This window comes from Peromyscus eremicus, chromosome X (assembly GCF_949786415.1).
Source record: "Peromyscus eremicus chromosome X, PerEre_H2_v1, whole genome shotgun sequence".
NCBI classification, from domain to species: Eukaryota; Metazoa; Chordata; class Mammalia; order Rodentia; family Cricetidae; genus Peromyscus; species Peromyscus eremicus.
The window spans coordinates 121,878,455-121,900,633 of NC_081439.1; the positions used below are offsets into that span (position 1 = coordinate 121,878,455).

The 22,179-nt window shown below is 38.1% G+C and overlaps 1 protein-coding gene across 1 annotated transcript; it reads right to left on the reverse strand.

Annotated features, from left to right (window-relative positions):
- Positions 1-697: 697 nt before the first annotated feature.
- Positions 698-3,298, reverse strand: Slitrk4 (SLIT and NTRK like family member 4). Its single transcript, XM_059249958.1, has one exon. It carries the CDS (start codon positions 3,296-3,298, stop codon positions 698-700), a length of 2,601 nt encoding a protein of 866 aa, XP_059105941.1.
- Positions 3,299-22,179: the final 18,881 nt, after the last annotated feature.

Here is a 22,179-nt window from a genome sequence, read left to right on the forward strand (position 1 = left end):
AACTCACATTGATTTTTTTCTCCTTTTGGTTTTTATGTATAGACAGGTAATACTTAAAATGTTCAAATTTATTTTATAGTTATGTAATGCATGGTATATTTTAAACAAGTATTTGCACGATTTAACATTGTAAATCCAGCAGTTTCAAGATGCAGGCCATAAATTTTACCAATTTACAAATACTATCAAATGTTCGCTCTTTGCATGCTTATTTGTTTTTTACACTTTTAAGGTAATCTTTACAAAGAGTTGTTACAATGCCACAAATCAAAAGGGTTATTCCAGTTTCACCAACTTAATCTACGTGCAAGATGAAGGACCCAGCTGAGGTACAAACACTGGTACCAGTTTTCTTGAGTTTGCTTTACAAAGCAAAAAGAGACGGAGGTTTTGTATCAGAGTACAAAACTGATTTGCCTCTTGAGGTTAAACTCAGTGTATTATGTTTATAAAGCATCCCTTTGGCAATAGAGTTTGCAGTATCCCCACAGGTTTCCACAGTATAGGTTTTATGCAGTAAAATCTATTAAGGAAATTCTCTTCTACTTGACACATCTTTACAGCTACAGTTAATGAGATACCCTTGGAAACACCTGCCTCTATGCCTAATGATAATATAGTATTTGGAAGTTAGAAGTCAACAAAAGGCACTTTCATCATTAAATAATGACCTCTTAATGAAGTTAGATTACATGACCTATATCTTGTTCAAAGCTGTTTGCTCCTCAAGGACCTGTAGGTAGTCAGGAGAACTCTGAAGTTTTGCCTTCAGTTCAAAATACTCACTCTTCCTTTGTTCCACAACAATTTTACTGTGGTTACCACCTATCAGTGACTTCTTGTTTTTTTTATCTTGTTGTTTTTCTGGATAGCGAATTTCAAAGCCACTGACACCAATGCTGTTATACTCCTTTTTGCTTTCAAGAAAATTCTGAATAAACACGTTGGAATCTCTGCTAGGGAATAGTTCATCCAGCTCATCAATTGTGCTCAATCTCTTCCTGGTATCTACATGCAGTAAATCTTTGTCTTTGTCGGCAGCATTTCTCATCATGACCTTCTGTCCTGGAGGATCTGAAAACATGAACCCAGTTTCAGATTCTTTCAGGCCACAGGTGTGACTCTTGCTCATCTGTTCTATGGTTTGTGGAATGAATGCTTCTGTGCTCAGTCCATCTTTTTTATTGGTTTTGTGGTCATGCTTCCTTAGTTGCAGCTGCATGGAGCCACACTCAGGGTTCCCCAAACCTTCATGCTTCACTGTGGGTTTCTTGTTGCGTCTCAGCACAAAAACAAGAAGGCAAAATGCAACAAAGACAGTTAAAATGAGGACCACCAAGATACTTAAGATTAAAATAGACAGAGGCACTGGGCCCCCAGGAGGGCTTCGAATGGGACCCAACGGAGTGGTGAACGCAATTGCAGGTGCAGGGCTTGTGAACGGTGCAGATGGCTTGTTTAGGAGTTTAGGACATAAGATTTCATTTTTGAGGGACTTCAGTTCTATGTTGGCAAACTGAACAGGAGTCTCACATTTCAGTTCTTTCACAACAATCCCATCATTTAACTTCTCCAGCCACAGCTTTAACGCTACCAAGTCACAAGTGCAGTCCCAAGGGTTTCCCTCCAAATCAATTTGTGTGAGAGACTGCAACTGATCGAGGACTCCACTGACAGGTAGGTACATGAATTTGTTGTTCCTCAGGTTCAGTCTAGCAAGAGGTGCTCCAGAAAAAATGTAAACTGGAAGGCTCTTTAAGAGATTATTGTTCAAGTAGAGAAGCTGCAAATTGGGCATGGAGTCAAAGGTGCCTGCTAAGATTTCCTTAATCAAATTGTATTCCAAATACAGATACTGCAGGTTATGAAGACCTGAAAATATTTCAGGGTCCAGCCTTTCGATCTGATTTCCATTGAGATAAAGCCTGCGTAGATTGGTCAGATTGCGGAACACTTCTCCTTTGATCACCGTAATCTGATTGCTGCCTAAATGGAGCAAATCCAATCCTTCAAACTCAGTGAAGTCTGAAATGTCCACATCTTTGATGTTATTGCCATTGACATGCAACTTCTTGGCATTTAAAGGTTTTGGTATCAGTTCAGACATGGATTGTATATTTTTCTCTTGGCAATTTACACTCAGCCCCAAATCAGAAGGATGTGTTTTGCAAAAGCAAGGTGCTGGGCAAGGTGTAAGAGGAGGCACTCTCGTTTGGTATGACACAATTTGACTGAGATTTCGGTTGGAGAGGGCTTTGCCTGCCACTATTCCAGAGATTTTGGAAGGATTTGTTGTTTTGGGTGGTTTGGTCACTAATCTGTGCAAGGTTGTTTGAGTAGTGTGACCATTGGGAGTGGTGTAGCCATTTTCCAGTTGAGATGGAGGCAGAATGCGAACGTCAAAATCACTTCCTGTGCCCATGGGGCATAATTCTTGTTTGTTGGTTTCCTTTAAAAGCCTCCCATATAAGTCACTGGGAGTTTCACAGATAGCTTCTCCTATGTAAATATTATATGGCATATTCTCCAACCAAGCCTTTAGAGGCAACAAATCACAGCTACAGTTCCAAGGGTTATCTTCCAGCTGCAATTCAACAACCCGGCCAATGTGTTCCAGAACTCCAATATAGGGGAGTTTCTGGATTCTGTTTCCTCGTATATCCAGATGGGTTAAAGATGCGAATCGAAAAATATTATCAGGAAGGAATGAAATCAGATTGTCATTAAGAATGAGAACTTTCAGTTTGTGGAGCTTATTGAAGGCTCCTCGTTCAATATACTTGATTAAATTGTAGTCAGCCTGGAGATACTCCAAGTTCTCTATGCCAAGGAAAGTGTCAGCTCGGAGAATCTTTAATTCATTGTTGTTCAAGTGCAACTGCTTTAATGCACTGAGCCCGAGAAAGGCTCCTCCCTCAATGTTCTGCAGCTTATTATTTCCCAGATGCAGAGATACCGCATGTGAAAAGTTTACGAATGTATTTGGATAGAGGATATTTAAAAAATTGTTTTGGAAATTGAGGTGATAAAAATTAGACCAAGGTGGTTTAAGCTGGTTTGGTCTGTAGACTGAAACCTTCTCACAATTGACATAGAGCACATTCTCTACTGACACGCAGGAGCACACATTGCAAATTTCCACTGATATGTCAGAATCTGCATTTGTTGAAGAAATCAGGGCTGACACAATCAGAAAGAGCCAAAGAAACATCTTCTTGCAAACAGCAAACAACTCTATGCTTCTGAATAAAGAGAAATAATCTAAAAAATAAAAAGAAAACAGTTTTTCAATGATCATTCCTTGAAAAAAATATTTGTGCTTAAATCATCTCATTGTGAATACATGGCTACAATCTCTAGCACAGTACTTTTTAAGGCAGCCAGATTTGTACTCCACTGAACAATAATAACCACAAAATGTCACATATCTGTAATTTGTACAAAATGTACATGTGTAGAATATATAACAAATGGTAAGAAAGGAGATTTAAAATCATACTTACATCTTAATAAATTAAATTTTTAACTTGAACCACCAAACTTTGCCCTTAACACTAGCCCCAAGCTTGATATTTGTAACTTAAATGAACATACTTAGAGCAACACTTATTTCATGTCCTCTACACCAAAAACATACCACAATTGGTGGAAATCTATTCTCCAGGCTTCTGCTAGATATAGAGGCTGGGTCGAGACCATAATTGAACTCAAATTTCAGTGGAGGATGGCAGTGGGAGGACTGGGTTCCTTTAAAGAAGACAGTTAAAAGAGCTACATGGAATAAGCCCTGGAAAGAAATTTGCCTGTGCTTTGGCACTTAGGTAAGCACGTTGCCATGAAACACTTCGCTCCTGTAATCTGCTTTCAAAAGCATAGGTGACCCTATGGTGCTCTAGAAAACTGTCAGATTAATAAACAGCACCTATTTTGCTGTCAGTCATTTCACAAATGGGGTTAAAAAGCTTTTGTCTTTGGGTCTCTGGAAGCAGAAAAGGGATCTGCTTATTCTTGCACTGCTCAGCTGATTTTCAGGCAGTATTTCTATGCACCAGAAATGGCTTTTCTGCCTGTCTGTCCCTCTCCTGTTCTTCATTTGTCAGTTTGAACCCAATTCCCACTGACCCCTTGGTTTAAATGCATATCACCTTCACTTTGGCCACAGCCGGTCAGTGCTGAGGAACAGGAGTCCACATGCCACAGTCCTTGAGCAGTTTTATCTGCAGAAGCAGATATATTCAATTCTAAATATTTCAGTTTTACATAAAACCTTTAGTTCCCAAACACCCTCCCTAAAAGATAATGCCATGCCCCTGCCTGTAAACAAATGAAGAATTACTTCTTGGAAGAGTTTAATGGCTCAAAAATTAACCCTTTGAACCCAAACACTTAAAAACCTGCACACACACACACACACACACACACACACACACACACACACACACACACGAGGGAAAGAGAAAGGGAGAGAGGGAGAGAGAGAGCAACAGAGAGAGAGACACACACAGAGACACAGAGAGACAGAGTCAGAGAGAGAGAGACAGAGAGAGAAAGAGAGTTTGGAACACAAACAGTATGCATTTTTCTGATGCAATTTTAGGCTTGTGAATCTTTCCAGTAGTGAATGTGAGGAAGCTGGCTGCAGTTTTCATATGGTCACCACCAAATATCAATTAAATAAATAAAATACTCAGGAAAACAATGAGAAAATATGTGTCATACAGAAACTCTTTTTTGTTTTCTTTTCTTTTTTTCCCTCACAAGGAATCAGCTAGTGGTAAAACCAAATGTGTCTCAAGGTAGACAATCCATTAGCCAAGACCTAGGAAGGTTTACATTTAAAGTATCTTGGTTCAGAATACAGCCAGCAACCCTGAGATGCTATCTGGCTGCCATATAGGTGGACATTTCCCCTATTCACTGTTATGGCTTGAGTGTCGTTGCAAAAAGAAGTCATAATTTTTAAGCATGACATCACCCAAAACAACTTCAATTGTAAAATCAAAATTTTACTTGGTCTTTTTCGCCTTGTGTTGATGTAGCTTTCAACAGCTATTTTGGTTCAGTTGAGTCATTTCTTGTTCCTAACCACCCCCACCCAAAAACAAAGAAACCAAAATGCAACCAAACTAAAAGCAAACAAAACACAAAAAGTAAAACAAAACAAAACAAAATTCGAATAACCAGAATTCAGAAACAAGAAGTAGAAGCATAACAGATGTGAAAATACATAAAGAGCTGGCTTCTTATTAGTAATTTCTACTTTAAGTAGCAAAGAGGGTGGGGGAGGCGCATGGAAGAGCTAGGAAGTTCCCAAATGCTGTTCCAGTGAAACAGAGGAAGCCAAAAGCAGCTAGAGCAAACAAGCAAGGCAGAGGAAGAGTCAGCCCACCAAGGAGAGGCAAACAAGCAATGAAACGGCAACAGAGACTGAGAGTTGGAGAACTGTGAAAAATGAGGTTAGAAAAAATGAAGCCAGGAAGAGTAACTGTAAGGAAAAAAGATACCACTAACATATTCTAAAAATTGTGACAAACAGCAAAAATACAAACCGAGAAAGAAAACCTTACAAAGTATGGGTTGGGTACCCTAAACCACCTCTCAGGCTTCCAAGAGGGTCGAATTTGCCTTTCTGTGTTTCCATCTCTTGGTGGTGCCTAGCAAGACGTTCAGTTCCAAAGGCTGTCCAGGACTGCACAAACCTTGCCCTACCATAAATCCAGCATCCACCAGAGTGCCGCTCCTAGCGCTCCATGCCCAAACGGAGAAAGCTAGCCTGCCAAAGGGGTCCACAAGTCGATGAGGCATCACAGTAGAAGATATGGGAAACCTTAGCTGCCCCCTCCCTGACGACCGAGGTGGGGGTGGGGTGGTAGAGAGACCGGCCGTTGTCGCCGCCTGAGCGCTGCTACCTCTAGCTGGAGGCGACGCGGTTGGAGGGGCCGCTGGCGCGTACCGCAATGTTTTGCCGCATCCCGGTGCCCAGAGCCGGCACGCAGCCCCCTCCTGGATACCCGGCCGGAGCAGCAGCCTCGCGGGCAGGGCGGCGGGGGCGGGGGCGGGGTACTGTGCACGATGTCGCGGGGGCCTTCAGTCCCGCTGCGCACACAATTCTCAGCGCGCTCCCGTCCCAAAAGGGATAGCTGCTGGAGTTTTCTTTGGCCTCTCTAGATCCGAACGTGCAGTGGATGAGCAAGAGGAAGCGATGACTAGTTCAGGCCGGGGTATAACACCGGGGCATCAAAGACCCATTTGCCACAGTCAGAGTGAACCCCATAGTTCTGTTGCCTCGATCTGTGGCCCTGTCATTGCCCCCCACCCCCACCTGCCCAGGCCAGCTATAGGATCTTGTTCACCCAGGCAGAAATCAGCTCAACATTTAGGAACCTTGAAAAGTGTTGCTGCTAGCGTTCGCCCGGCTTTGCTGGGCTCTCAGAGTTACCCACAGGCTCTTCCACCCATATTGCCTGTCTTGCTGAGTGCCAGCAGTCTCTGAGCAGTCCGTCGGCCACCGCCTGAATCCCCACATTCAAGTCCACGCACAGTGCCTGAGAGTAGGGCACAGAGCACAAAGCCTAGATCAGCAAAGCAACGCCAGCTCACGGTGCCACAGACCGGGACACTTTCTTTCCCTGCTGCCCAGGCTGCCCCAGGGGCAGGGATGTTAAGGACACCCGGATTCTTGCGGTCCTCGAGGACAAGAGATCACGCCGTGGGCAGGCAAGTGGGAGGTGTGTGTGTGTGTGTGTGTGTGTGTGTGTGTGTGTGTGTGTGTGTTTGCGGGTTGGGGGTTAACTAACATGTCCACTTCGTCTACTCAACGGGCCCCAAACCAACACGACTCCAACTAAAAATAATAAGCTACCTGCTTCCCTCCAGGCGCGCGCACATGCACTGTGCCAAGCCCAGCCGGAAAGAGGCTGCGCGCCTTCCCTTGCAGCTCGCGCAGACCGGGCTTGAAATTCACCCACCTCTGGAGCCCCAAGACCTGTACAGGATCGACCGCGTTCCGACTTACTCCTCAGTTTCCGCGAGGGTCTCTAGGTTATCTGAGATCCTGCTTCTTGGCGCTGGCTCGCCGGTCAAACCCACCGAACAGCCTTTAGCAGGCAAGCAAGCGGGCAGCGGCGCGCGCGCGCACCCGGCCAGACACCGCGCGCGCACCCAGACCCTCGCACACGGGCTGCACCTTTACATACACGCACCGAATCCCCGCCCCCGCCCCCGCCCCCTGGATCACACACAGCCCTCCCTCTGGACACCCAACCGCTTCTATGCCCGCTCATTCCTGAGCCCCTTGACCCTCCAGCAGACACCCACACTTGAGTCCTTTTTTACCCACACACTGGAAAGGAAAGACAAAACGCTTTCCTTCTGGCATCCACCTCCTCTTTTGCCTAAAACATCCCTTAGGGAGGAGCGACCCTGATGCTTTGGCATTGAAACCCTAGTTCCCTAACGCGGTTGCACTAACCTACATCACCCTACCACATATGCATTCTCGAGTCCTTTCTCTTCCTCCAGCACCATAACAAGGAAAGGAACGCGAGCATGCACGCGCTTGCGAACACACACACACACACACACACACACACACACACACACACACACACACACAGTGTTCCTCTGAGAGAGCAAGCAAGAACCCAGGGGTATGGAAAAGAAATTTTGGAAAGCCCGGGCCAAGGAGATGGGGGTGGGGGCTGGGGTAGGAGACATAGGGTCTTCAAGGCTACGTGGTGGAATTGAATAATTCCAGAGTAGAGGAGTGAGTGAAGAACAATGACATTGAAATGCGCCAGTCGTACTTGGCTTTTATATCATGGGTAGGGTACCTTTGGCTAATTGTCACCAGGCAGAACAGGGGGCTTTGGGAATACTTCAGTAGCAGCGATTCTGGATAGAGCCTTTTTGGGACCAATTTCCTGGATCCAGTGGTATTCGCACTCCCCCTACCTGTCTGCATGTGAGGGGCCTGAAGCTTTAAGGCAAAAGTGTGAGGATTTAGCCCAAAGTGAGCTTATTTAGCAGGGTTATCAGGATATGACTTAATTCTGTGTATTTTAGAACTCCACAGGCCTTCAGCTAAAAAGTGTTAAGCAGGAATTAAGGAGCTGAAGGTGGGAACAGGGTAGAGGAAAGAGGGCTGTGGGACACGGAGTGATACTGCACTTGAAACTAAAAGGGGAGGGGGTAAAAACAGAAAAAAGAAAACAGGAAAAAAAAAACCGCTTTGGCTACTGAGCATGCCCAGTTTCGAGCTCAAGCCCTATAACAGAGGCATTGTGTGCATTCCACTTCTCCAGGCTTTGGAGGTGACCAGGAGGGGACTTTGGTTGGGGATGGCAGGAGGTGGGGAGGGATAGTGGACCTGAGTCTTTAGGGAGGGGGTGGAGTATAGATGGTTTAGGTTGCACAGAGGGGACTATTAAGAGTGAAGAAGCAGGGATACACTAGGGAGATAGAAGAGGGAAAATGATTAAGAGTCACTTCTTTAGCACTCATTTGTCTATAGTAAGAGACTTTAGCATCTGACTGTCAAAATCTGAAGGCTGCAGATCTCACCCCTAGATAATCTAAATCCCTTGTACCCAAAGATTAATGTTTGCACAAGAAAGTAGGAATGTCCTGAGGAAGAGCTAAAGTTCAAACCAGTTTCATGCAGATTGATAATTTAGTTAAGAAAGCCAAGGGACTTAGGGGAGCGGGCAGATATGAGTTAGTTCTGCTGTTTACACACCTTTCGAATGCTTGATTTCTAAACAAGAAACTTGGATTTTGCTTCCTTCCCTAAATTGATATTTTGTAGGTGCTTAGCTAAGAATAAACAAGTCCCTCTTTACTTTCTATCTATGGGGAAAACGGCTTTAGGTAAATAGGTCGAAGTTATAAAAGAGAAGCTTTCCCCTAGAATTACTAACAACCTATTCTTTGCCATAATTCCAGAAAGACTTTCGACCCATTTCTTTGAGATCTGTGCTCTGCTCAGTTCACTTATTCAAATCTCAGTGGCTCCAGCCACAACCCAGCATAGCTAGTATTCAGAAATGCTTTTGATTAAAAATTATAAATTCTTTAAGCTGAAACTAGCAACAGCTTTGAAATCAGAGTTATGTTGTATACCTGAATTCTTACAGTTAGACATTTGCAGTAATTAGTTGATGTTTAAGGCCCCAAATCTTGACAAACAAACAAACAAACAAACAAATAGTGAACAAAGGATTCATAATACTATTTTTCAATAATATCCCACATTTTATATTATCTATATAGTTATCTATTTGTGTTTTCTTTTTTCATTTTTGTCATTTCATGAAGTTGCCTTCAGTTTATATTCATGCAAGTGAAAATGTTAGTTGAATACATCATGTTTAACAGAGATGCATGTGCAATATTCACATATTTAAATATGTGTATGTATGTGTATGTAGATTTATTTCTTCATGAAACCTTCATAAAGAACACTTCCTCTATCCACACTCTCCATTGCTTTGATTTTTTTTATCCTCTTCTCTTTTGAAAACAACCTAGAGGCAGAAATTGAGTGGGCAGCAATGGTAAAATCTGTCATATTCATTGTGAAACCCACTATGAAATAGTGTTGCTTAAAGAAATACTAAAGGATCAGTCCACAGAAACGTGTACTGGTGCGTCTTCTCTCATTGACATGAAATCTGTTTCCTCCATAGGTAACAGCTGCAATATGTTGAAAAATTTCCCCACTGTTATACACTTGAACAGAACAGATCCTGCTAATTAAGAGATCAAATTTGCATTACATATCATAGTGCAATTTAGAACTGGTAATGGCCAACAAAACTAGTTGGCATTTTATTTGAAATGCAAAGAATTCAGAAAGCTACCATGTATTTTTATCAGGGTAGGTGAATTATTTGTCTTTGCTACAAATGTTAAAAAGATTCAATAGAATGAACAAATTTTGTCTGAAAATATGCAAGTTTCATGTACTGAGGTACCTCAAAAGGCCAGAGTTGGACAGTAAATATCAGATTATTTAAATGCCCAAATTTATTCAACTTTTGAAACTGGTCTGAGGTTTAGGTATTTAACTGCAGGAACAATGAAAAGTTCTGTTTTATACAACTATGGAGAGAGAAGTCAGAAAGCAAAACCATCTAGAACACTGATAAATTGCAATTAATATTACTATTAAGGCTGTATTGGTGATTGCTATTCAGCTCACTAAAATGAATGGTTTAAAATAACATTAAACACAACCATAAAATAGAAGTAACAGCTGTATGCTTTATGTTTCCTTTTCTTGAGAAGTAATTTAAAATTGAGACTTGGAGTCCTGTTGTAACTGGAGTATTCCTGTGTCCACCCAGCTCCTGTAACCGCTCAGGCCCAATTAAACACACAGAGACTTATATTACTTATAAACTATATGGCTGTGGCTTAGGCTTCTTGCTATCTAGTTCTCATATCTTAAATTAACCCATTTCTATAAATCTATACCTTGCCATGTGGCTCATGGCTTACTGGTATCTTACATGTTGCTTGTCATGGTGGCAGCTGGCAGCGTCTCCCTGACTCAGCCTTCCACTTCCCAGAATTTTCCTCTCTTTGTCCCACCTATACTTCCTGCCTGGCTACTGGCCAATCAACATTTTATTTATCAATCAATCATAGCAACATATATTCACAGCATACAGGACGTCCCACAGCACTTCCTCTTTTCTGTTTTTTTTTTTTCAAAAAGGAAGATTTTAACTTTAACATAGTAAAATTACAGAAAACAAAACAATTATCAAGCAAGAATTACAGTTACAATATCTAGTCTATTTATAATATCTAGTCTATTTGTATTTGGCAAAATTAAAAAGATACCCTATCTATCCTATATTTGTGAATCTAAGGTTTTATATCTAATTTATCTTTTATCATAACCTAAAGAAATTATAACTATCTAGTCTTCAACTACATCAAAGACCTCCAAAGGATATAATTTTGCCTGAGAAATGGGAGAAGGACACAAGCAACTTTCGGGAGTCCTGCGAGAGTAGATAGAGACAGTTGGCAGCCTGGACAGTCATCTAAAGTTCTTCTGTAAAGTTGGGGCATCTGTCTTCAACCCATAAGCCTAGAGTCTCTCAGTCCCTTCTCTCTGTGTCCTGTAGAATGTCTGGCAGTTTCCTCTGCAAAGCAGGAACCTGAAGGACCATTTTGCCAAGCAAAGTTCAGTGGTCACCTTCCTATGGGTCCTGTGTGTCTAGTCAATCAAGCAGTCCAGTCAAGAACAGTTTCTTGCCCAAATGGCTATTTTTGCCAAGAAGAAGATAAACTCCATATGGAGTGTCTTTGATGCCCATCTTCCTCTCTGAAGTAAATTGGTGCTGCCAGGAGCAGACATGTCTCACTGTCCAGAAAGTCTAAATTTTTAAAACATTTTAAATACCATATTCTGTAGGTCTTTGAAGAATTTGAAGATTACCTACCTATCTAAAATATAACTATGTATACCTAGAAAACTTAACTAACATGGCTACAAGTCTCACTATCATAGAAGACTAATTATTAATCTGTATTTTTAAATTATCCATTACAATCTGAATGAGTTACATAAACATAACACCTCAAATGAGAATAGAAATATATATATATACAGTGTAACAAAAATAAGTTTAAACTTGTATCAATAAACTAAAATCTATACCAATGTAAAACATTTCAGACAAGTTATTGCTCTTTAAAAGTAGGTTCAACAATCTACCCTTTTATCCTATCCTATCTATATCCTATATATCTATGTTATATCCCCCTTTCTTTATTTAGAAAGATATTGTATTTATAATTAACCTGATTTAAATAAAAATATTGTTTTTTCTCCATCCCACATCAGAGGACTCTTCTGATATGGGACAGAAGAATCTCTTAACTTTTTTTTTTTCAATATGCTTGGGGTTTAGAGAAGGAGTGAGCCAATTCCATCTCCAAAGCCAGCTTGGTATATTTGGGAATTTGGGCATAGATTCTCTTACTACTTCCTGTTAGAGAAGGGCACTCTATTCTTATGGGGACATAAAGAAAATTTTAGGATTATGGGGGAATCTGTGAAACTGTATTGTCTGAGCCAGTTACCTTGAAATCATTCTGGATGTTGGATCATCTGGGCCATGGTGTCATCGGAGACCTTTCAGGGGGTCTTGGCTGGTTAAACCTGATGTATCTTAATCTGCAAATGTATCTTAATCTGCAAAAAATCCATCATCTCTTGCTCTCTGTAGAAACAAAAGCAGAGCCTCCTTTCCAAAGCAACATATCTTTAGATCCAAATTTTGAAGTCAAGGTATCTTTAAAATATACACATTGGCTTAACTCAACAGCTTTTACAATCAAATGACTTTCTACAGTTAAAAATAACAAAGACAACATAATCCAGATTCTCTGTGCAATATCCATCTTTACGTGGCTTATTTTTTATATTATTTTTACATTGTCTTTAAAGAATTTATTTTTTAAAATTTTATATTTCTTTACTATAACAGTCTATATTGCTTTTTTCTCTCTTCCAAGCCTACGTACATTTTTACATACATTGTAAGCCATTTAGAGGTTTTTCCCATTTGAATCTGTCTTATTGTGAATCTATTGCTTTAAACTGCAGCATTTGTAAAACTAAAAAGTTCACTGTGGCTGCTGGCTCCACCCATCTCAGCTTCCCAACATGATGGTGGTAGTTTACCTGCAGCTCTAGGAACCATGCCCCCACAGACTCTGGGAAGCAGTAGGTCTATGATTCCATCCAGTAGCATGTAGCCCAGACACCTCTTTTTTTTAACTAGCAAAAACTATATCAAAACACAGCATAGTGTGCAGCTTAGAGATACCTCTGTGTAACATAGTGTAGGTCAAGCCACACACCACGAACCCGCTATAGAGTAGCTCAAATCCAAAGGCTGCCACTAACTCAAGAGAGACAACTTGGAAGCTGTTTTTAGCTCCTTTTTAGAATCTTTTTTTCTCAGGTTTTAGGTGGAAACTCTTGCCAACCCATTGGACGCCATTTCTAACTGGCTCCTGTAGCCGCTCAGGCCCAATTAAACACAGAGACTTATATTACTTGTAAACTGTGTGGCTGTGGCTCAGACTTCTTGCTATCTAGTTCTTATATCTTAAATTAACCTATTTCTATAAATCTATACCTTGCCACGTGGCTCGTGGCTTACTGGTATCTTACATATTATCAATCATAGTAACATATATTCACAGTATACAGGACATCCCACAGCATCCTCTTGTTGCTTTTCCACTGCATAAATGTTCATGCAGTATTCAGATAGAATAAGAGCAAACTGAAAGAAATTTTAGGTCTACAAAAGGAAATATATATATATATATATATGTGTGTGTGTGTGTGTGTGTGTGTGTGTGTGTGTGTGTATGTGTGTGTGTATGTGTATAAATGAGAAATGTTAAGTAAACTTCAGTACTATTGATGCTAATTTAAAAATAGAGTTGATACACTTCATAAAGTAATTGAATTTAAGTATGCAATTTTTAAGCTACCTCTCATTATTTCTCCAAATGTTGTACTGAACATAAGCTTGTCTTTGTAGGAGTACTTCACATAGTATGATGATGCTCAGATAAGCTGTGTATCTCTTGCTCAGGACAAACAATTGCACCAGGAATTTAAATGAGATCTTGATTATCTTGAGTTCCAAACAAAGTTTCAGTTATTAAACAACAGCAGGCCCACAAGAGTATAATGCTAAATCTTGGCCCTAAACAGTGTCCTTTCACTTTTAGATCACTCCTCATTTATTCTGCCTTGACCATTTTACTGTTTAGCATCAATTTTGGTATGCAGGTACTACAGATTATTAAAGTTAATATGGAATATTTATTATCATCATCTGGTATTTTAACAATTAAGAATTTGGCATTTTTTGTTTTTCTTAGTGGGACAGGAAAAAAAACATTCTTAACTAGTTAATAATCTGAGAAGGGCACTTTTTATGATACAATGAGTTTGTAAGATCATTGGTTCATGAACAAGTTCTTTTTTTTTTATTGGTTTTTCGAGACAGGGTTTCTCTGTGTAGCTTTGTGCTTTTTCCTGGAACTCACTTTGTAGCCCAGGCTGGCCTCAAACTCACAGAGATCTGCTTGGCTCTGGCTCCCGAGTGCTGGGATTAAAGGCGTGTGCCACCAATGCCCGGCATGAACAAGTTCTTTTTTAAATTTTATGATTTCTCAAAATATTTAATTAGTTTTAAATGAATTTTTATTTACCAAGGGAAAAGGGATACAGCATGTAGCAGACTTCTTTGACAATTGAATCTACTTACTATTACTCTTTGAAAATCTTGTACTGATTGTTTATCTGTGCAAATGTAATGTAGGAGGTGAAAGAAAGTTTTGGAGTCATCACTGAATGGTTTAATGGTAGCTACTACTTAGTGAGTGCCTCTCCTTAGTCATTATTTAGTTAAAGGCACAAAGGAGTGATTATTATGTGCTATGGATATCGTTCTGTATAAATAAAACACTGATTGGCCAGTGGCCAGGCAGGAAGTATAGGTGGGACAAGGAGAGAGGAGAATTCTGGGGAGTGGAAGGCTGAGTCAGGGAGACACTGCCAGCCACCACCATGACAAGCAGCATGGAAAAATGCCAGTAAGCCATGAGCCACGTGGCAAGGTATAGATTTATGGAAATGGGTTAATTTAAGATATAAGAACAGTTAACAAGAAGCCTGCCACGGCCATACAGTTTGTAAGCAATATAAGTCTCTGTGTTTACTTGGTTTTGTCTGAGAGGCTGTGGGACTGGCAGGTGAGAGAGATTTGTCCTGACTGGGGGCCAGGCAGGAAAACTCTAGCTACACTTATGTTTCTTTTAAAAAATACATCAGGAAAGCTAAATAATTTCCTGAGGATCACACATTAAATATGTGATAGGATTTGATTCCATGTATTGGAAGCCTTTCTACTGCTCCAAAAGTCCTTTTCTTTAGAGGGATTTGGCATTTTTAAGATTAAAAACAGAATAGATTTAAATGCATGATAGATTATCCAAAGGTAAATAGTCAAGACATAATTGTTTTCAAGTATTAAGGTACCAATATTTAGCACAAGAATAAACCAATGAAGTGTCTGAAAATCAGTTTGTATCAATTATGTATGACAAAATGTCTTAAATCAAACTTCTCTTTACCCTTTGCCAATAGTGTGCTTGTGGTATGAATTCTGGTCTTCTGGTTCTCATATCGAGATGATCCTCAGTCTGCAATGATGTCTCAGTTGTCCCTTGTTAGGGACAATTGCTTTTACTACTGGAAATAGGAATTATGTAAAGGAGTAGCGTTCATCTCTTGGTTTATTCCAGGCTAGTGACAAAAGCACTGCCATTCAATATGACATAGAGTAAATTGGAGGATGGGAGACCAGTTAATCATTTATATAGAATGTACCTACTAACTTGACCTTCTGTGTCCTCTAGATTTATTTATAAAATGGCTAATAACTTTTCTTACTCAGAAACTACGTGGTGAGTGGTTAATATATTAATGTCCGAGTATTCCAGTCATTGATACAGTCATAGAACTTGATTCATAAATTATTATTTGTGGAAATAAAGAAATGTGTATTGTGTTGAAGGGTATTTCCATTTGTCTGATAATGAGTATTTGTTCACATGGCTCATTAGTACCACTTACATTGTCTACCATATTATTTGTTTTTTCCATGGGTGATAACATGAGAATATCACTGCTTTTTTTTTTTTTTTTACTATTTTCCTTTATGTATATTCTTTACTTGGACAAATCTCATCTTTCTCAATGGCTGTCAAAGATTAGGGCCTAGAAACAAGCTGAGCTACCCTCAACAACTCTAAGATAATAAAGATCATGAAATAAAAAATATGAAGTTAAGAGCTAAATAATCTTGTGTGGGAATTACTCCCATGGGCTGTACAAGTTCCATGAGGAAGATAGAAACTTGATGAGAACCCTTTAGTTTTATCATGCTCAACTCTGTTTATGGAGCAAGACTGCTAAGCCTAGACAGCAAAACAATCATTATTGTTTCAAAAGGATTGTGAGTCCATTTTCCCCTAATTCTTTACTAGATAGTATTACTTTTCCTTAGAAACATGAACTTATACCTTTCTTTCTAGTTTCTAAAGTAAAAGAGGTTATTTTAGTAACAGAATAAATCTCGAAACTCCTTGGACATTTTAAATCTTGAGTCAAAACCAGGAGCATTAAAACAAAGCAAAAAAAAATTTAAAATATATGAGTTATAGTATGACTGTATCCCAATTACTATATCAAAAATAAAATTTATCTTTTTCATCCTCAAAGAATGAGTCAGAGGAAGACAGAACATCTGTGTAAGCTAGTGTCAGATACCTTTGATTGACTACTTTTTTTTAGTTCAAGATTGGAGCTTCTAATTCCCCACTCTGACTCAAATTGAATAATGTCCACCCACATAAGGTCGTCATAAAAATACTGTCCTCAGACCCATGCCAAGGGATTAGTATAGCAAAATAGTGTCATCACAGAGAATTGCTGCTACTTTTAATGCATACAACATTCTTGCTAAATGAAAATTTAGAGCTTAAAGAGACTAGCAACTTCTATTTTAACCACCCTCAGTCAAATTTGAAATATACATCAGGTAAATAATCACTGTTTTGATGAAACCCAGTGACAGAGAGCTCACTAAGAAGGAATCTCCAGTCATATACCAGAATATTAATTATAGAAAATTTGAAATCTTTGCCTTTGTAAATGAAAGAAATAAAGTTAGACCTATTAGGACATTAATGCGTGTGAAATTTCCTCTCAAATAAACATGGACTGAAATTCTTACTTCCCTACTTAATGGGTCTGTGATATATATTGCAGGTATCTTCCCTGTATTTGAAATGCCTCATCTATCAAATGGGAATGAGAAACTTATTTTCCCTGAATTTGATTATTAGCTAAACCATATTGGCCAAACACCAAATACTATATACCTTTCTAGAAAACTATTTTTTATTTTCCTTTTTTGTAATCAGAATAAACTTTATACATACAAAAAGCAAAGCTTAGAGATTATACATTCCATTCCTACTTAAGGGTAAACATGACAAGCAGACAATACAGATGGGATTCATTGCAGAGTCTGTGTTTACATATTTTAAATTATTTTAAACCTAGAACTATTGTTTTTAAATAAATCTACAAACTCTTACTGCTATCCTTTATTTAATTTTCTATTTTCACTTCATTAATTGTGGACTTTTAAACAAACAACAATAATATCAATAGGAGAGCTTAGCATTATAAACTCAATGAGTATTTTTAAAGTCTGACTTGAAAGATCGTAGAGGAGAGTCTGTATTTCAAAAGCTCAATACAGCGAGTGTTGTTAATATTTCAACAAAATCCCTTGTCATGACACCAGAGAGATTATTAAAAATGATTGGTTTCAGAATCTCATCACTAAATATCTTTAAGGAAAAATAGGCACTGAGAAAGAAATGGAACAAAGTATTTGTAATTTTAATTTTTTAACATGCAAAACAGGCTCAAGTGATTTGGGAATACTAATTTATTATTTTATCAATAGCACCTAATATATTTTAGTAACTTAATAACATAACTCATATTTTTCTGCCTGAAAACAGTGTGTAATAAGAGTGACATGTGCTGTTTGGAGAGAAAAGAAAGTCATACCTGACAAGATGTATTGCAGTCATATTTAAGGTAACATTAATGTGATAAATTATGTGCAAATTAACTCAATCTCAGTTATTCAATAAGTATTCAGACAGATATAATGTCTACTATATCTACTGTAAATTATTCTTAGAGTACTCATTGTTGGAAGTGCTGAGCTATAACTTACATTAGCTGCATACAATTTTTTTTACCTTCTTATAGTAAAATTATTCTAAGCTAAAAACTAAATAGTTAAGGGGGTGACTTCTAGCTAGTGCTTTATTTCCCACACAGAGCTAAAGTTTTTGAGCATCCTGCTTCCATTTATAACTGAAGGTATTTTATAAAATTTCATTTTTATTATCTTTATGGATGAAGGACTATTCAGCATGCCAAAACTATGAGATTCAAGTACTCAGGGTGATGAGAAAAAAAATATAAATGAACCATACAGTGATGACTCCTTTCATCTGCCTGTGTCTCAAGAGATATGAGTTTCCTGAACCTTGACGGAAGAAGATTCTCACTGATAGTCATTCTAATTTTCTCCTTGAAAATCTGTCCTATGTAACATATGATAGGGCATTCCTGTCTCTGGACTATAATTCTGGAAATCTGTTGGATTTTCCTCCCATATAGCCCTGCCTGAGGACCAAATCTGAGTGTTGATTTAAGTGTAGGAAATATCAGACTTGTGCTTGTCATTTTTTCTTCAGCTAAATGTCTCTTAGTTACGCCTAACATTTACTCTTGGTATTAAGTATACTAACAAGAGTTATTTCCTTTTGTAAACATATGTTTTTAAAAGTTTACTAAATTTTAGGAAGGATAAATTTCTAAAGAGAGCAATGTCTCATAAAAGAAATTGAATTTGGTAAACATAATGGAAATGCTATAAGGGTAATCCTTTCATTATAATTTCCATTGTGGCAATAGACCTACAAGACATAATGGTTAAGTGGAGTTTAACTCAAAAGGTAAATGTATCTGGATCCCTTTTTAGCTCACTATTGGAATTTATTATATAAGATACCTCCAATTCATTAGAGATTCGCTTTTATCATTTATTACGACTAGTGGCAAGACCAGACTAGCCTAGAGGGGAGGAATGGATAAAGGAGAAACAGATGACATTTCAGCACACTATGCATTCAATTTATAAATTACATATAACTCTCAAGTAGGTGTTTGTCCTCATTCAAATGATTACCTTTTTCAAGTAATTATTAACCTTTTGCTAACCAAGCATTTTCTCCACTTTCTCATGCAGTGAAACCTCTGAACTAAATACAGTTGCACTCAGAGCATTTCTAGAAATAAAGTTTATTCCTCAGGTTCTTAAAAAGTCAGTTACATCACATCATATGCACATAAACTCTCTAAAATTTTGAAAAATGAAATCATAGCGTCCATCTTTCTTATCCTCACCCTATAGTAATATTTGATAGCTTCTCTTGAAAAGAACTAAACAAACACTTAAAACAGGCTAGTGTTTTCCATGCAAGCTATCCTAAAAATAGAAATTTTCCTTTCAGTTTAGACTCAAAGAACTTTTAGAATTTCCAGAACATAGATATTTTTGTCAAAGTAGCTTACATTCAAATTATCTGTTCAACCAGATATTTTAGGCTATTAAGTCTGTGTCGAACACTTATTACACGTCAGGCTTTGGATAGCAAGGCAAAAAGAACTACCTGTCCTCCAAGATCTGGAATTTTAGTGATAATTCAATGGGATCGGATTATAACAAATACTCTTATATTGTGCAAAAAATTCAAATAACCTTGAACTTCTGAATGCTCACCTTCAAACTTTATAAAATATTCTTACTTTTATTAAATGTTGTGAAACACTAGAGTAGATGGCAATAATGGTAGGCGTCCATGGCACATAATCAAAGAAATTAAGAAAATCAGAACATTGCCTTCCATCAAATGGTAAGGTCGGTAACTTGTATGTCCTTCTGGAGATGACACAGTCCAAAACTTTGATACTCCTCCAGAATACAGAGTCACAATTCACTATGTGCCAGGCATATTTGGAAAGGACAGCAGCAGGAAATGTTCTATAAAATAAGAAATCAAATCACTTGGAAAGGCCAGAAATGAAAATAACCCACATAAGCAAAAGACAGAAAATGAAAGAAGACACCAAACAAATGGGATCTTATTGAATTTGTTGTACATACTATGGAACTTCAGGGTGGGTGACATAAGAATTGTCAGAACATTGTACAGCTGTTGGGGACTTGGCTTGACAAGGGGAGCTAAGAACAACATACATATGTCTTTCTCACTTAGTACATACAATCATAAGGGCCTCTAGTGATTGGGAACCAACAATGACAAGAAAAACTGAACTTAGTCTCAAAAAAACATGAGCAGCTGGCAGTAACACCCTAAGCAGAAGCATTGCAGTTTTATATTATTACATCTTTAATAATTCCCATATAGGTGCAACAATATTTAAATGGGTCATTCAGAAAATATTTTAAGAATGAGGGGAATTTTACTCAAAGTATTTCACCAGAATTGAAAGGTTCATCTCTTTATGACTTTGTCTTCATAGGACATAAGCCTGCACTATCACTTCTTTCTTTCTTTTAGTTTTGGGAGTCCCACCTTAGCCCGATGGTTATTCTCATTGCTCTTTATGTATGTCAAGACACTGTACATTTTCTCCCTACCTTTGTTTTGCTCTGATTTTTTTCTAAGACAGAATTTAATTTGTGTATTTCTTCAGCTCACCACCAATAAATTTTTTTGTGAACTGTATTTCAGTTCAAGCAGCAATTTCATTAGAAAATAGTAGTCAGAAATGTCCTTTCTTTTGCTCAATTCCATTGCCTTACAGCATAAAAAAACTTCTACTCTTCCCTCTTTTGCACCACATGCCCAAAATGAAGAGATAAAAGAGAAATAAACAAACAAAAAGCCACTCCAAAACATTTGGTGTTTGGTCTTTTACACTGAAATGCCCTGTTACTGTTCAAAATACTTGAAGTTAGAATTTTCATTAAATAAATTATTTGGGAAGGAAAAAAATCCATGCTATTCCCACTGTACTATTATTTGACCAATTTTCAGTTTATTAGTCATTAATCTGGATTGGTGCCTATATATTTTCCAAAAGGCTTAATATGGAAGATTGTTTCTTTGTTCATATTGAACCTTAGCTCACAATTACAAATTCTTTTCTGTATTTAAGAAGCATCACAGATATTTTCTTATTATTACAAACCTCTTGAAGACTCTAAATAGATATAAAAACACTTTATAATTTATAAATTAGATCAACCTAAATGATGAGGGAGAAAGAAATAGAAAAACAAGAATACAAAAGAATACAAAACAAAATTTAAAAAATAAATATAGATGCCTGGTTCTAAGGAGTTTGCACAGAATTCACAAGTGATTGAGGAGGATAAAGCTTTTTGTTTCTGTCCCAACTTTGTGGCCTCTCTCAAGCTCTTCTATTGTAAAAAAAAAAAAAAAAAATCCGGAAACTGCCTAGCAAAAAGTGATGGGCAAAGTCCAAGAACTAGCATCACAAATATATAGAGCATATATTTGCAGCTGGGAGACCACAGCTAAATAACCAGTATGACCTGCTTTTTGACTATTTAGTACCCCTGTCCATCCTTCCATACACGTTTAGTATATATACAATGAAACCATGTTTATTACCTGTTTTCAAATGAAGATGTCTTCCTCCTCCACCAATATAAAACAATGAAAATTATGATGTCAATCTTTAGCAAATATTAAATACAAGCTTCATTTTGGGTGCACATTTTATGACCAGTAGACTAATTATAAAGTTAGAAGCCAACAAAAACTCACATAAAATAAGAATTAGTGGAGAGAACAAAAACAAACGAAACCCAAAAAAACCTCTGTGTCTATGAATATAGGCACACATACACCCCTCAAGTCATTTTTATACATATGATTTCAATAAGTTAGTTATTAACACATGCACAATGCCAATCAAGGCAAGGCAGGAAATAAACATAGCTTCCATCATCTCTAACTTTTATGAAGCTTTGTGGAGTCCTTATAATTACCTTCCTCTTCACACCCTTTCGTGGTTCCCTTATTCTAAGCCAGGCCATGGCTGTTAGGTGTTATTTCCCTATTACAGTACCACTGTGAAGGCTCTCACTATTCCCTCTTCATTTTTTTCTTGGCTACTGTAAATTTACTTTGTCTTGCATGAACTAGAGAAGCTCCCTCCATCGTTCTCTCTTTTTCTGAAATTAGTTTTATATTCATCCTTTTCCACAATCATTGAAATGCTGAATGACAACATGGATGATGTCAACTTTCCAGATCTATTTGCTTATTCTAGAAATAGGATATAATATAGAAAGAATTCCAGGCCATAGTATATACTGTGTTGTAAAACTGATGGAAAATGTGGAGATAACTAATGGATTAATTTATTAGATTTTGTAAAACTAAAATTTAAAGCAGTTATAGTGATTTCCAAGATTTCTT